Consider the following 12894-nt stretch of genomic DNA (forward strand, 5'->3'; position numbering starts at 1 on the left):
CCAGGCCCTGGCTCCTCGAGGCTTTTCATAGCACACCGTTTCCCTCCTTACCTTGAAACTGATTTATCTGCTGAGCTGCAAACAAACTCCTCTGCTCAGATGTTACTCCCAGCATGTTTTGCCTCTGCTTTTCCTGGAAAACAAGGAGCATAATAGTCAAGTTGCAGTCTCCCGTCAAGCAAGCATAGCAGCAGACACTTGAAGTGTAGCCACTGTCATCATTAACAACCTCTCCCGTACACACACACACACACACCCCTCTGATGAGACTCAGCCCAGACAGTTTCAGACCGCATCTTAATTGCTCACACGCCCCTTCTTGCAAAGATGTCCTGACACCAGCCCAGCACTATTGGAAGCGCAGCCCTCAGCAGACGCTGTGCAGGCAGCCCAAGGCCCAGGGAGGGCTGGACGAACATGGAGACCCGCGTGTTCACCAGCTTAGGAGTGAAGTGCAGCACAGCCGAAGGCTGCAGGAATCCCGGCGTCTCCCCAGCGCCTCTCGTGCTGACTATATGGACGCGTTCTCTGAAGTACCAGATCCGGGGACGAAAGGTGCCCAAAAGTCTATTAGTGAACAGAATCTGTGGCAGCATTGCAGGGACACGCTGACAAACAGGAGACTGCTGGTGGCCATTACCCTGTCTGGAGGACGGCTCTGCTCGTGCGTACCAGCCCCTTTTGTGCTGGTTGCCACTTCTAACCAGAACACAGCAGCAAACCGCAGGACGCCAGAGATCCTTAGGAGGTGCTCTCTGAGCGAGGCATTGCCGGCTTTCTCCAAGCGACCTGATTTGCGTCTCCCACCGTTAACCCCAGAACCCACCACCACCCTCGCAGCTCTGCTGTGGACAGGGGAACTCTCCGTGGATGGTGGAAGCTGAGGCTTGGCTCCCGCTGGGTTGGAGCAGCACAGACAAGCTTGAAGCCCCCTGATGACAAGGAGGCAGAGTTGGTTTTGAAAGGGAGTTTGATCAATGAGCAGGACAATGCTTTGCTGAGGGTTTTACTGAGCTACTTCTCATCTCATTTCCCATCCAAAGCAATGAGCCTCCTTGACCCAAGTCTAGCAGCACGCTCAGAAAGTCAGAGGCACAGGTTCAGTGCTGCCTCGCCTAACTTCTCTGGGGATTCCCCCACCCCTGCTCCTTCACACAGCATGTTACAAACCTCATACAGGGGCTTCTAGAGTCCAGCCAAGCCCAGGACAAACTGGAGTCTAACATCGGCTCCAGTAAATCCCCAGGGAACCACAGGGAAAGGCAAGCGTGGAGAACATCTCCCCTGGGCCTGACTCACTCTCCAAGCCTCCCTTCTCTGTACCCTCCCTCCCAACTCTGCGGCTGACCAAGGATGACAGCAATGATACGGAGGTGACTGAATCCTTCCCTTGCATACGAGTGGGCAGATCTGCACTTGGACCGGCTGAGCAGCACTTGGCCTTGGCCTCTCTTGGGCATGACATCCTGGACTCGCCACAGCCCTAGTCTGACTCAACCCAGCAATTCCAGGGTCACTCCTTAGCGTTCGCTGACTGGTGATTTCCCCATACCAGTTAGTCCTGTCCCTCCCAGTGAGGTGGACAGCACAGCAACCCACAGAGGCACTCGGCATCGTACCTGCATCAGCTGTCGTTTCATTATTTGCTGCTTCAGTAAATGGTTCCTCATCGTGTACCCGTTCACCGTGGCTGGTGCCGGCACGGAGCCTCCGCTTGGGATGGAGCCCGGCTCCTGAAGTCTGGCAACAATTCCAGGATTTTGATCCTGCCAAGAAAGATGAAAAAAGAAAATTAATCTCGTCAGGGAGGTAACAACAGAAGCCTTTATCCTCTCTGCCGATGCCCTCTCTCCAGTCTTTGGCTCTCCCGAGGCCAAAACACCTTGTGGATTCACAGGGACCCACATGTCACGGTGAGGACAGTGAGGGGCAGGGGACTGCTCTGATTTTTGAGCATCAGCACAAGAAGAAGTGAGAGAAGCAAAAGGTTAATCCAAAATTCTTTGTGACTAGCCCAAGGCTACGGGACTGATTCACTACCATTACTGAAGTCACACGGCTGCCTGGCTGGCAGAAGGGATGTGAGTAAAGCATCACATTTCCCACCAGTTCCCCAACTGTTACACTGAGAAGACATAAGGAAAGAAAAGTTGCATCAGGATAGGATTTGTCAGCTGAAAGTAAAAGAGAAGCCTACAGTAGAAGAAAACAGCAAACTAAAGGGGAAAAGGTGCCATCAGACCAGGGACCCAGAAAGATGAGAAGACGTGGGTCTGTGATTGAAGTGGTTCTTGTGGGTTCCATGGTCAGACAAACAAGGAGAGCTAACTGTGAAAGGAGAGGAGAACATGCAAAAATGCAGGGTCAAGTCATGGCCGGGCACAAACCAGTAATGCACTGGGCTTGATTTCCTGGCTGGTGCAAACTGGCCTCGCTGTAAGTCCCCAGTGCAAGATCTGAGTTGACCTCCACCAGCTGAGGACCTGCCTCCAAAGAAAGAGCATTGTGTGGAGAAGAGAAAAAAAAATTCACAAGAACACCATGAAGACACAACCCAAAAGGGAAAAAAAAAAAAAAATTAAAAAATACTGAAGCTTAAACATCTTAGGAGCTGGCAGGTGGTCAGGGAAATCCAGAAAAACGAGGAAAGAAGTCAAGGCCTCACTGAGGACAAGGAGGGAAGTGATCCTGTAAGTGCTGTACCCAGGCACAGCCGTACCCGTGTATTCCCCCTTCTCCATTTTCACATCCAGCTTCTATATTACTTATGATGTTTTGTTATTATTGGCACGGAGAAGTATGTATATTATATCCAGTATCCTTAGCTGGGCCATGCTTCCTTTGTTTTCAGAATGGAAGCCCACATCCTTTGTTTGAGAATCAATGTTATCAGGAGATAAGCGAGAAGAAAATGGTTGTTGCCTTTTGACATCTGACAATTAGAAGCATGCTCAGATGGAGAAAACAGGATACGAGCCGTGTTTCAGAGTGGCCAGAAGAAAGCCTTGAGAGGCATTTGTCACCGGGCAGGCTTCTCAAGCCCGGGGCACCTTTCCACAGCAGCTTCTCCATGAGGAATCACCCAACTCCTTCCAGGATATTCTTTGTAAGAGCGGTTACCAAGAAGGTCACTGAAATTACTAATTTTTATGGTGCCTCCTTTTGTTGTAGCACTTTAGTCTATTATGCAAAAGCACAATTGATGAAATGTAAATGCCTGCTAGATAATTTACTAAAAGACACAAACCTGCAGCTCATCACTGCTCTCATTATCATTCCTATTCATGGGCAGTCTCATAAGACTAGACTTTATTACTGGTGCTTCGCTTACAATTCTGCCGGACATCTCGCCTCCTCCCCCTTCCCTCCCACCCATTTTACTCCCTCTCTCCCACAGAAAAAGAGGGAGGGGAGGAAAAAAGTAAATATGATTTACTACACATGTAAATATGAAAGTTCATGTAAAGCTAGCACTCTGCTTTCATGTCAGACGGGATTCTGCAGCCATAGTTAAGCTTTCAATAATGCAGATTGCCTCTGGGGGAATATTTGAAAGTGGAGGGATTCAGTTTGTGTACTCTGCACATGAAAGACACTGAAATGTTCATACCACCAAAATCCCTGCCATCTATCCAATTTCCTCCAAACTTGTCTTGTTGCGTGCAGAGGGTCTGTGCTTACTGAAGCAAATGAGTTTAGTGCAAGGACAATCATTCTGATGTCTTGCTCAGGGCTATTGCATTAACAAGTCATAACATTAAAGTCTCTTTTCCTAATCATGTCCACCTCATTCTAATTTCTTCTAAACATCATCAAGAAAATAATGTTGATTTTTCCATATTATTAATGGTAAAGAAGTGTAAATCACATTACTAATTGCTGCTCTTGTGCAGTAGCAGTACAACAGCTTAATTATATGGGATTTTCTGCAGGCACCCTATAGCAATAATGACAATCAGCGAAGTTCATTTGCAAATACACAGAAAGGGTTGCTGAGTTTTTCAGAGTAAAGTTGGATAACACTTAATTAGCCAGTAAAGAAACAATCTATAGATATAAATTTTGCTTTTGGGGAAATTGGGACAAAAAAGCATAGATGGGAAGACAAAGAATGAATTCAAAATCTTCCCTTCTACAGTTCACATTTAGGTTAAGCCAAAAAAGAAAAGAAAAAAAAAAAAAAAAAGGAAAAGTTCTCTCTCTTCACCACTAGTGGGAACTACTGTATTCCCTTACAATAAAAAATAACCACTTAAACGTCATGACTAAGAATAGCTCTGGTGTAGTCTAAAGGACACTGCTATCTGTACCAAAGGTTAATGAACTTCAAACATTTTTCCTTTTCATCACTCCCCAAGAAAAATCACTTTCCTTCCCACAGTGAGGCCAAGCCAAACAAGCCATAATCTGAACTTGTCTATAGTTTGCACCATCCCATTTTAAAATCCAGGAAGACAGCAAAGAGAGGAGGATTCTATTGTCAAAGTCGGGAACGATGGAAGCTGGTGTTCACACCCAGAGGGGCGTGCGGCTGAGCCGGCCGTAAGCTACCCTGGAGGGTACAGATGGCTACGGGGGATTTGTATTCTTCAACTTCAAAAAAACCCGTGTTTGCATGTAGGTATCAGGGTTTTTTTCCATTTTTCCCTCCAAAACCTCATACTAACGCATCAAACGGGCAGAATCCCTAACCAAACGGCACCTCACACAGACCTGGAACTGGAGAGCATGTGTTTGAGAGCATGTGTTTCTGTTGCTAGGCAAACTGTCGCACAGCAGGTCCGGAGCTCCTGCAGCACTCCCTGGGCTTTCCAATGTGGCAATTTCTGTTCAAAAAGGCACTGGGGCTAACCTCACGGTTTCGCCTCAGTACCTCGTGCACTAGTTTCGAGAGCAAGGAGAAAAGAATGTGGTTCCAGGTTTGCAGGAACGTATACTGTTTGTGTCAGTATTCCGCCACTGACGGTAATTGTAAAAGCCGTTGCACGGCCCAGTGAAACCAGTTCCCCCCAGCCGCCCAGCCGGTGCACAATGGCAGGCTGTTCAGGCTGGGCAAATGCGTCTGCAGATTACTGTGTCCAATCGTAGTGAGCGTGGGTCTGGTCCAACAAAACATTCGGGCTCACACTTAATGCGAAGTGTGCGAACAGTCCCGCTGAGACCTACCACGCATATTTATGAACCTACATCCTTCTAAAAATCCACTGATGAGCTCGACCTGCCCAGCCCCATCATCTGATTACGTACAAGATGTACAACTGAAGTAAATAAGCACGGAGATTAATTGTTCTGTGTGAACGCGGTTGATAAACTCCAGTCCTCAGCACTTAGTTACATATCCAGTAATCACTTTGTGGCTTCACTTAAGCGAGAATGAAGAAATTTATGGCCCCTAATTCCTCTGAATCCTCATTAACAAACAGTCCAAAAAGAATTTAAAAGCAAGACTTTCTGAGGATCTGAGCTAGAGCTTTAATCGCTCTTTGGCAAATATGTAAAAATCCCTCTAATCTTTAATAAAGAGCATTCATTGTTTTTTAGGACTATGTGAAAACACTAAACTCATTTATCATTATTAGACTTTCCCATCTGCTCTTACGGTGTAGCTCCAAAGAATATAACAAAGAAATGTACATGTTAAATTGTATTGACTTAAGCCCAGAGCTATTGGAGATGTACAATTTATTTCAGTGAGGGCATGAAGGGGACTGCAGGCTGCTAGACAGAGTCATTTGTCCAATGCTGAAAAGACAGTTATCTGCACCAAAATGGCTCTTGGAAAGGCACATTTGCTTTATAAGAAATAAGCTGCCAGGTGAGACCATTCAGCATTATGTTACAGACCCAGACAATAAAACTAAGCCATGAATTTCAATAGTTAACAGATGGACTAATTAGAGGCTGAATTCTTTGTGGTTCTAACAGATAACCAGGTCACAGCAAGGTTACTGAGAGAGAGACAGGCAGCTTTGCAAATTTCGGTAGATATTTGCAGAGTCGGGGAAGAACTTCACTTCCTAACTGAAAGCGTTAGCAGCAGTGGAAGAACAGAAACACGTCTAATTAAAAAATGCATATAGTACCTGCACTTTAAAAGTTTACTCCATTTCAAAAGACACTGCTGATTTGAGAAATATTCCCTCCACTTTCAATGGGGCATCCAGCCGAATCCAGTAATTACCGAGCTTAAAACACAAGGGTTGTTGAAATGAGCCACAGCACCCAGCGTAAAAGGGAAAGACCAAAGGAAATGGGTTGCTCAGGGTAGATGTTTGCTGTGAATATGAGAAAGGGACAAACTGCTTTTTCCACCAGTTTTTTTTTTTTTGTAACCAAAGATAACTTATCTTGAAGTATTTACTGAGACATCACACAGCAAAAAAAACCCCAGCACGGCTACAGGACTTGACAGGAGCCCGTGCTACTGATCGCTCGGAGGCCCTGGCTGCTCGGCCGGGACTCTGGGTGGATCCGAATTCACAGCAGGGACAGCTATTCTCTAGGGGTGGGGTGAAGTTTCATTAACCGAGTTTTGTTCTGTATTTTAAGAACATCTGTTACGTATGGGGAGTTCTGTACTCTGCTGAGGAAATGCAAATACTAGTTTCAAACTAATGCCCCTGCGTTTCCCTGTGCTCCCCGCCGGTGCATCGTCCCCTGTCCTGGAGGTGAGCTGCTTCTCCTCGGGGGGCTCGCGTGCCTGGGCAGCACTTCACGCTCTGAAGTCCAGGACTAAGCCTCCCAGGCACGCCGACTCTACCGATACGACCAATGAAGCAACTAAAACACTAATAGTGTTGAAGCTGCCTCACCCATAGAATTTCATGGCATGTTTAGATCCCGCAGAGAAGCCACACATAGACTCCCAGTGTCTAGCAACCTTGCGTGGCCCCAGAGAAAACCTTGATGCCACCTTTACAAAGGAGGATCGTTGCCTCCGCAGCTGCTCATCCACCTAGATACTAAGATGGTGAATCTGTTTGGCCAATGCATACAAACAAAGCAAACAAAATCCAGGGTCGTGGTTTGGCAGAATGATCGTGTCAGCCCACTCGAGAGTGTGATGTCTGTGAGATGCCGTGATCATTTGCTTCAGGCAGAAGTCAGGGGTTACGTGTGCTTCTTGCCTCTGCTTCTTGCCTTTATCAAAACTCTCCATTTGCTCTTCGGAAGTTTTCTGTCTTTTTTCTCTCCTCTATTCTGCTCACAATTCAGAGATGCTCTTCAAGATAAAACAGCCTTTCAGTTCAGAAATGCTCCAAAGCTTTTTGTTTGTTTGCGTGTTTGTTTTAACACAATGTATGAACATTGATAAAACAAACTGTGCAGCTCGGTGGATCTTTTTTTACCCATCTTTCACCCATTTACTTGATATACAAGCATGTGAAATACTACCAGACTCAAGTTTCTAAGCTTATCTTGGGGGCTGTCAGTCAGGAAAAGGCTTTGTTTGAAGGCTGTAAGTGATCCATGGGTATACGGTTTTGTTCAAAAAAAAAAGTTCTTTCAAGCTTTTCTTTCTTTTCATACGGCACGAGCATGCACAGCTTCCTTCAAAGGTAGTCCTCCTTCTTTGCTAGGAGCAATGACAAGATCACCACACCTGGCTAGCAATTGTATCAGGGTCTCCTCCCTTCAAGCAAAGCAGATGAAACACTAATTTCCCTATAGCTGCTCTTATACTGCATGCTGTTCAAAACAAAACAAAATCCTATCAAAGTATCCAAAGTGCTTTTAAAAATGCACCCAGAATTTTAATAAGATGAAAACTGAGTCCACTTCCCCTCTTACAAAAATTAATCAAATTAGTTAAAGCTTTTGTGCAAAGACTCTACCACTGTTTTCAGAGCTGTTTTCATCCATCAAAACAAGCTGTTGAAGAGCAGCAGCAATCAGAGCAACAGAAAGACACAAAATCCAGACTGAATTATTGCAACAGCGATTTTTCCCTTAGAAGGAAATGCATCCTTTAGCAGGCAAGTTGAAATCAAGCTGTGATGCTGTTACCAGCACCATGTTGTTAGAGAGAACATGGGAAATGGCTTTGGGAGCAGCCAAGAGCCCGAGGCACAACACGGATGGGAGAGTTGGTGTATCATAGACACACACAACCTCCCAGGGACTGCAGTGCTTGTAAGGAAGCACGATCAAGACTCCAGCAACAGCAGCTCCCCTGCAAAAACAGATCCTTTGGTCCAGACAAACTCCCAGGCCGTGGGTGAAGGCAGCCCAGAGAACAGCTTTGCTCCACCACCCCGAGTGAAGAGCAAACCTTTCAGGAGGACTACAGACCCACAGAGGCTCTGGCAGACCCCTGCTGGAAATGGCACCTGGGTACCTGCAGTGTTAACACACTTTTCTTCCACCCGAGAGCAACGCTCCGGGGCTGGACTCATCCCCACCAGTCTTTGTACCACCATACTTCAACAGAAACTGTATCTGTTACTGTTTTTATGTGTATACACCCACAGATGCAGAGAGGGGTGTTTTGTACCTGTCTATACAACATAAAGTCAAGATCCAAAATTGAATTCTCTGCAAAGAACAAAATATTTATATTTGGCTTGTACAGCTATCATGATTCTCCAACCCTTGACACCACGCTCTCGTTCCCATGGAGGGCAGCTTGCCTATAAATTCAATGAGATAATCTAAAACTGTATTTATCTCACCCAATTTCGGCTGGTAGTCCTTCTGCCTGTCTCTACAAGGTTGCGCTAGCTGTGATGACAAACTACAACATCTCCTATCTATAAAGTGGTTTGACTCAAGTAATCCTTGTGTTATGTCAAGGCATGCTCTCAGAGGTGTCGATGAGATTCAAAAGGAGCTGGGTTAGCTCAACACCCGGCAGAAGCTGCTACAGAGAAATGCAATGACTGGCTGGTGAATTTATGTATTAGGGAGAGCAGAAAAGATCTGATAAAAAAAAAAGAAAAGTGAGGATTTCACTCTAACAAAGTGAAAGTCAGGAAATCTTGAGCTAATGGGAGAAATTGGTTCTCTACCTGCCCATTTCTGAAAAGCTCTGCTAACTGCAGTGAGGCGGTCTGGATCACAGAGATTTGTGAATCCCTTTATTTCTCTAACTTAATGTTTCCACGAATTTCTTTTTCCTTTTCATGCAAAGGTTCCGTTTGCAGAGGCAGATGCCCAAGTGTTGTTAACTTTCAATAGCAGTTGGCTGCCTAACCGCTTCTGAGAAGCCCTTTGCATGAAAACCTGCCCACATGCAAAACCCAACAGTATATACCCCTCATTTCTCATCTAAGTGTACAAACAAAGCACTCTCTGGCACCGACTATCACATCACTTTTTCAGTATTAAACCTCTCACAAGCTTACTCTTTCCTAACAGACGAAACTATTCAAACACCTAAAATGGTTGTATCAAATCGTCCACCTAATCAGGTGCCAAAAATCACCACCCCGACTTACAAAAACCGTAGTGATAAATAATATGCTAAAATAATGGATACAAAGTAGGCTGTAACTAGGTATTCCTCATGATCAAATTTTTTAAACCAAGATATTGACATGTTAAAAAGAAAAATGTATTAAGGTGACCTTGAGTATAGGGAATAAGGAGCGATTCCATTATTTTTTTAAATGGAAATTATTATTAAAACACCCGAAGCTGAACTGCTGTAACCAAGTCAACTCAATCTCCCCTTAAAAATTCCTTTTCTCCCCTTCCATTCAGATTGTATTTACAAACTGTAGATGTCTCATTTTTTTCTTGTGTCATTTCATTATTACAGAGTTGAGATCACTAGCCATCTGCAGCTTCATTTCATCAAGCTCTGATTTGTCCTTGGAGCAAGGTCATCCGGGACAAGAACATAAAATGCTGCTTTCCTCAACTGACAGTTCTTTATGCCTTCCTGTAAATATTCCCCGCTAATTTTAAATAATTTTACCACTTCATACTCCCCCTCACACACACTGAAAAGGCTGATATACACGCATATTAATAAGGATCTTGTCATTTAACCACTGCATAACATATTAGAAGCAATTAATGGTGTTTATTTGCTGATAACATAGGCATTTCGAACTCCAGCTCAAGAATCCTTGGTAGCTTCATGTGACTTGCAGGATATTAGCTATGGGTCAGAAGTTGGGACCCCCCCATTCAGCATTAGCATATGCTTGGAGCGCCTCTGTTTTCCATCAAGCAGAAAAAAAATGCAGTCAATGCACAAAAATTACCAGCTGCTATACACCCTATGGTGGGTGAGTGATAATAAAACATCACTAGGTGTATGTGGGTTCATTCATTGAAATCAATAGACCGGTAAGGAAAGATTTTCAGGCACATCACACAATGTTCCAAGCTAAAAACAAAGAAAAAGGAACATGGAATTTCTACTTGGATCACATTTGACTTGCCATAAATTCTGGAGCATCTTCTCTGAAGCAGAGACTGCTGCTCTGGATTATGGCAAAACCAAATCAACAAAAAAAAAAAAAAGCAGGGTAAATTAATTTGAGAGTCTTCATTAGCACACCTATAAAGCAACTGGGAATAACTTGGCGATTGAGAATAATCAGCACTAGCTCTGGGGGTCAGTCTCCTTCCCAGTCTCTGGCTGCAGATGCTGGCAACAGCAGACTGAAGGTCCCGGTTCTAATCTCCAACTCAAGGTGCGTATCTTTTGGCACCTGGAAAATTCACTACTGGGCTGGTGCAGTGGATTCTGAGATATGCTCTGCTGTGCACAGCCATCTGGCTGACAAATGACCGTGTGAGACTTTTTACCTGGGTGCCTTTAATAGCCCCAGTAGTGCTAGACATGAAGGCGTGCACATCAGAGAGATCTGTTTGCAAACACGCCGGGATACATGCTGGGCACAAGAGCCTCCCATGACTGTACTTGCACAAGCAAGTGTCCCTTTGGACACGCAGCGGAAGGTTAGCCCATGAGACTGTGAGCAAGCAATTTGTCAGAAGGAGACGTAGAAAATGGGATCATTATAGGTGAACTCCCAAGCCACCTCTAAAGGAGATGATCTTGAACGGTGAGTTTGTTTTGTGACTGAGTCACAGGATAAAAGCCGGCCGTATGGACTCGGGCTTACACAACCAGGTGCAGTTTCCCGTTCCATCACACGTACGGAGTTTCTTCACATGACTGTGGACAACTCGCTTCATTTCTCCCTCCATCTCAGCTTCCCCCCAAAAGGAATTAAAAGTTACTCCCTGAATAGGAGGATGAGGGTCAGTTCCCGGGGCAGCGTGGGGCTTACGTCTTCAGCCTCCTGGAACGATGCCTCTCCCGTGCCCGCGGGTTACGACCCCGAAGACCTGCTGCGGAACTGCGCTCCGTGCCGCTCACCGGCGAGAGGTGGAAGGGCTTTCTGTGCTTCACTCTGCATACGAGGTTTTGGTGCGTCCTCCTCTCTGCATCTCTCCTCCGGGTCCAGCCACAGCTGGTTGCATCTCAGAACAGCACTAAACCACACCAAATTGTAATGGTCCCCTAGGGCCACTAACCTGGCTGCACGGACCAGCGGAGCGCAGCATGTCCTGGCCACAGGCCCTGTGATCCCGTGACTCGCCCCTCAAGTGCCAGCAAAAGAAGCCGCTGCAACAACTACGGACATCGCGGTACCTGGAGAATCCTTCGGTGCCCAGCTGGGAGCTGTGTCAAGAGGGCTGTGTGCTAGGAGAAGTCAGCCCCATGGTTTGGCTGGTGCGAAAAGAAGAGCCTGGCTGAGGTAGTTCTGAGCGAGAATCCTAGGATTTTCCTGCAAGACCCACTTGATATTTTATTGTGAGAGCTTTTACTGCGGTGAGAAGTCCTGCTTCACTCCACGTCCTCTCCCGCACCCCTGGCTTCTGCCCCCTTCCATCCCCACTGTATATCCTTCTCTGTCACTTACGCGGCAGGAGATGCTTTTTCATCCACGATGAAAAAAACCATCCAAGCGCCTCCAAATACCATCTTCTCAAGTCAGCCAACAGTCCCCTGAAATTCTGCGGCATTCTGGTGCCTCTGTCACTTAAGATAATAGGAGCCTAGGAAACGTGTGCCTTTGAACATTTGGCCGGCCACACGTTTGCCGTAAGGAAGGAGGGAAGCGTACAGAAGAAGCGAGGAGGCTGGAGCTAGGCCACGTTCCCTGCGAGGCAGAGATGTGGCAGAGCACTCGCAAGTGTTTCTTCCGGGGAGACACCGCACGTCAACAGTTAACTTCCCTTTGTTCCCATCCAAATGATTAAGGTTAGAAGCTTGCCTGGTGACATCACCAGAGTTTAAACATGCTGGATATGGTCCAGGGAGCCAAAGTTACTGCTGACCCCATGGTTACTGATCCGCTCCGCAAGTAGCTGATGTCTGCTCTCACTTTATGAATTATTTAATGGGTTAAAGATTGGTCAGATCTTCTTTATGCAACGTACAGCTATACAGTGGGCAGGAGGACATAAACATGCATTAACAAGGTTAAAGTCATATACTGTAACTACACTGTTTTCAGCTTGCAGCTTTATTGACTTAATCATGCCGGCACCGCAGCCAACAAATCATTAAATCCATTCCATTCTTTTGCTGGTTACCAACCACAAAAACAGAGGCAGGCAAACACGGAGCAAATCTCGGAGGGGGTGGGGAGCGGCGGCGGGGTGCGGGGCAGAGGGAGAACAGTGGGATCACTATGGAGCTCCGCGCTGGCCTGTCACTGCCAGCACAAAGACGCCAAATCTGTCTTTACGGACTAAGTGGTTTCATGGTTTAAAGTGACACACTCATTTGTTCCTGTTTTGCAATGATTATAGAAAAGAAGAAGGGGGGGGGGGGGGAATAAAAAGCAAACTGAGCTTCTTCATACCGTAACAGCGTGCGTGTGTGCGTGCATACTCGCGGAGCCACAGATCTCGTCCGTACACACA

At 46.1% G+C, this 12894-nt stretch overlaps 1 protein-coding gene across 4 annotated transcripts in view; it reads right to left on the minus strand.

Moving 5' to 3' along the window:
• Window positions 1-12894, minus strand: part of MAMLD1 (mastermind like domain containing 1) — an 86856-nt gene that overhangs the window by 2461 nt on the left and 71501 nt on the right. For all 4 annotated transcript variants that reach the window (XM_049827952.1, XM_049827954.1, XM_049827951.1 and 1 more), the window contains 2 exons: window positions 1620-1766; window positions 52-133 (listed from right to left, as the gene is read on the minus strand). In XM_049827952.1, coding sequence (XP_049683909.1) covers window positions 52-133; window positions 1620-1766 — 229 coding nt within the window. The remainder of the gene's footprint in view (window positions 1-51; window positions 134-1619; window positions 1767-12894) is intronic.

The sequence above is a fragment of the Accipiter gentilis genome, chromosome 24 (assembly GCF_929443795.1).
Source record: "Accipiter gentilis chromosome 24, bAccGen1.1, whole genome shotgun sequence".
Classification (NCBI taxonomy): domain Eukaryota; kingdom Metazoa; phylum Chordata; class Aves; order Accipitriformes; family Accipitridae; genus Astur; species Astur gentilis.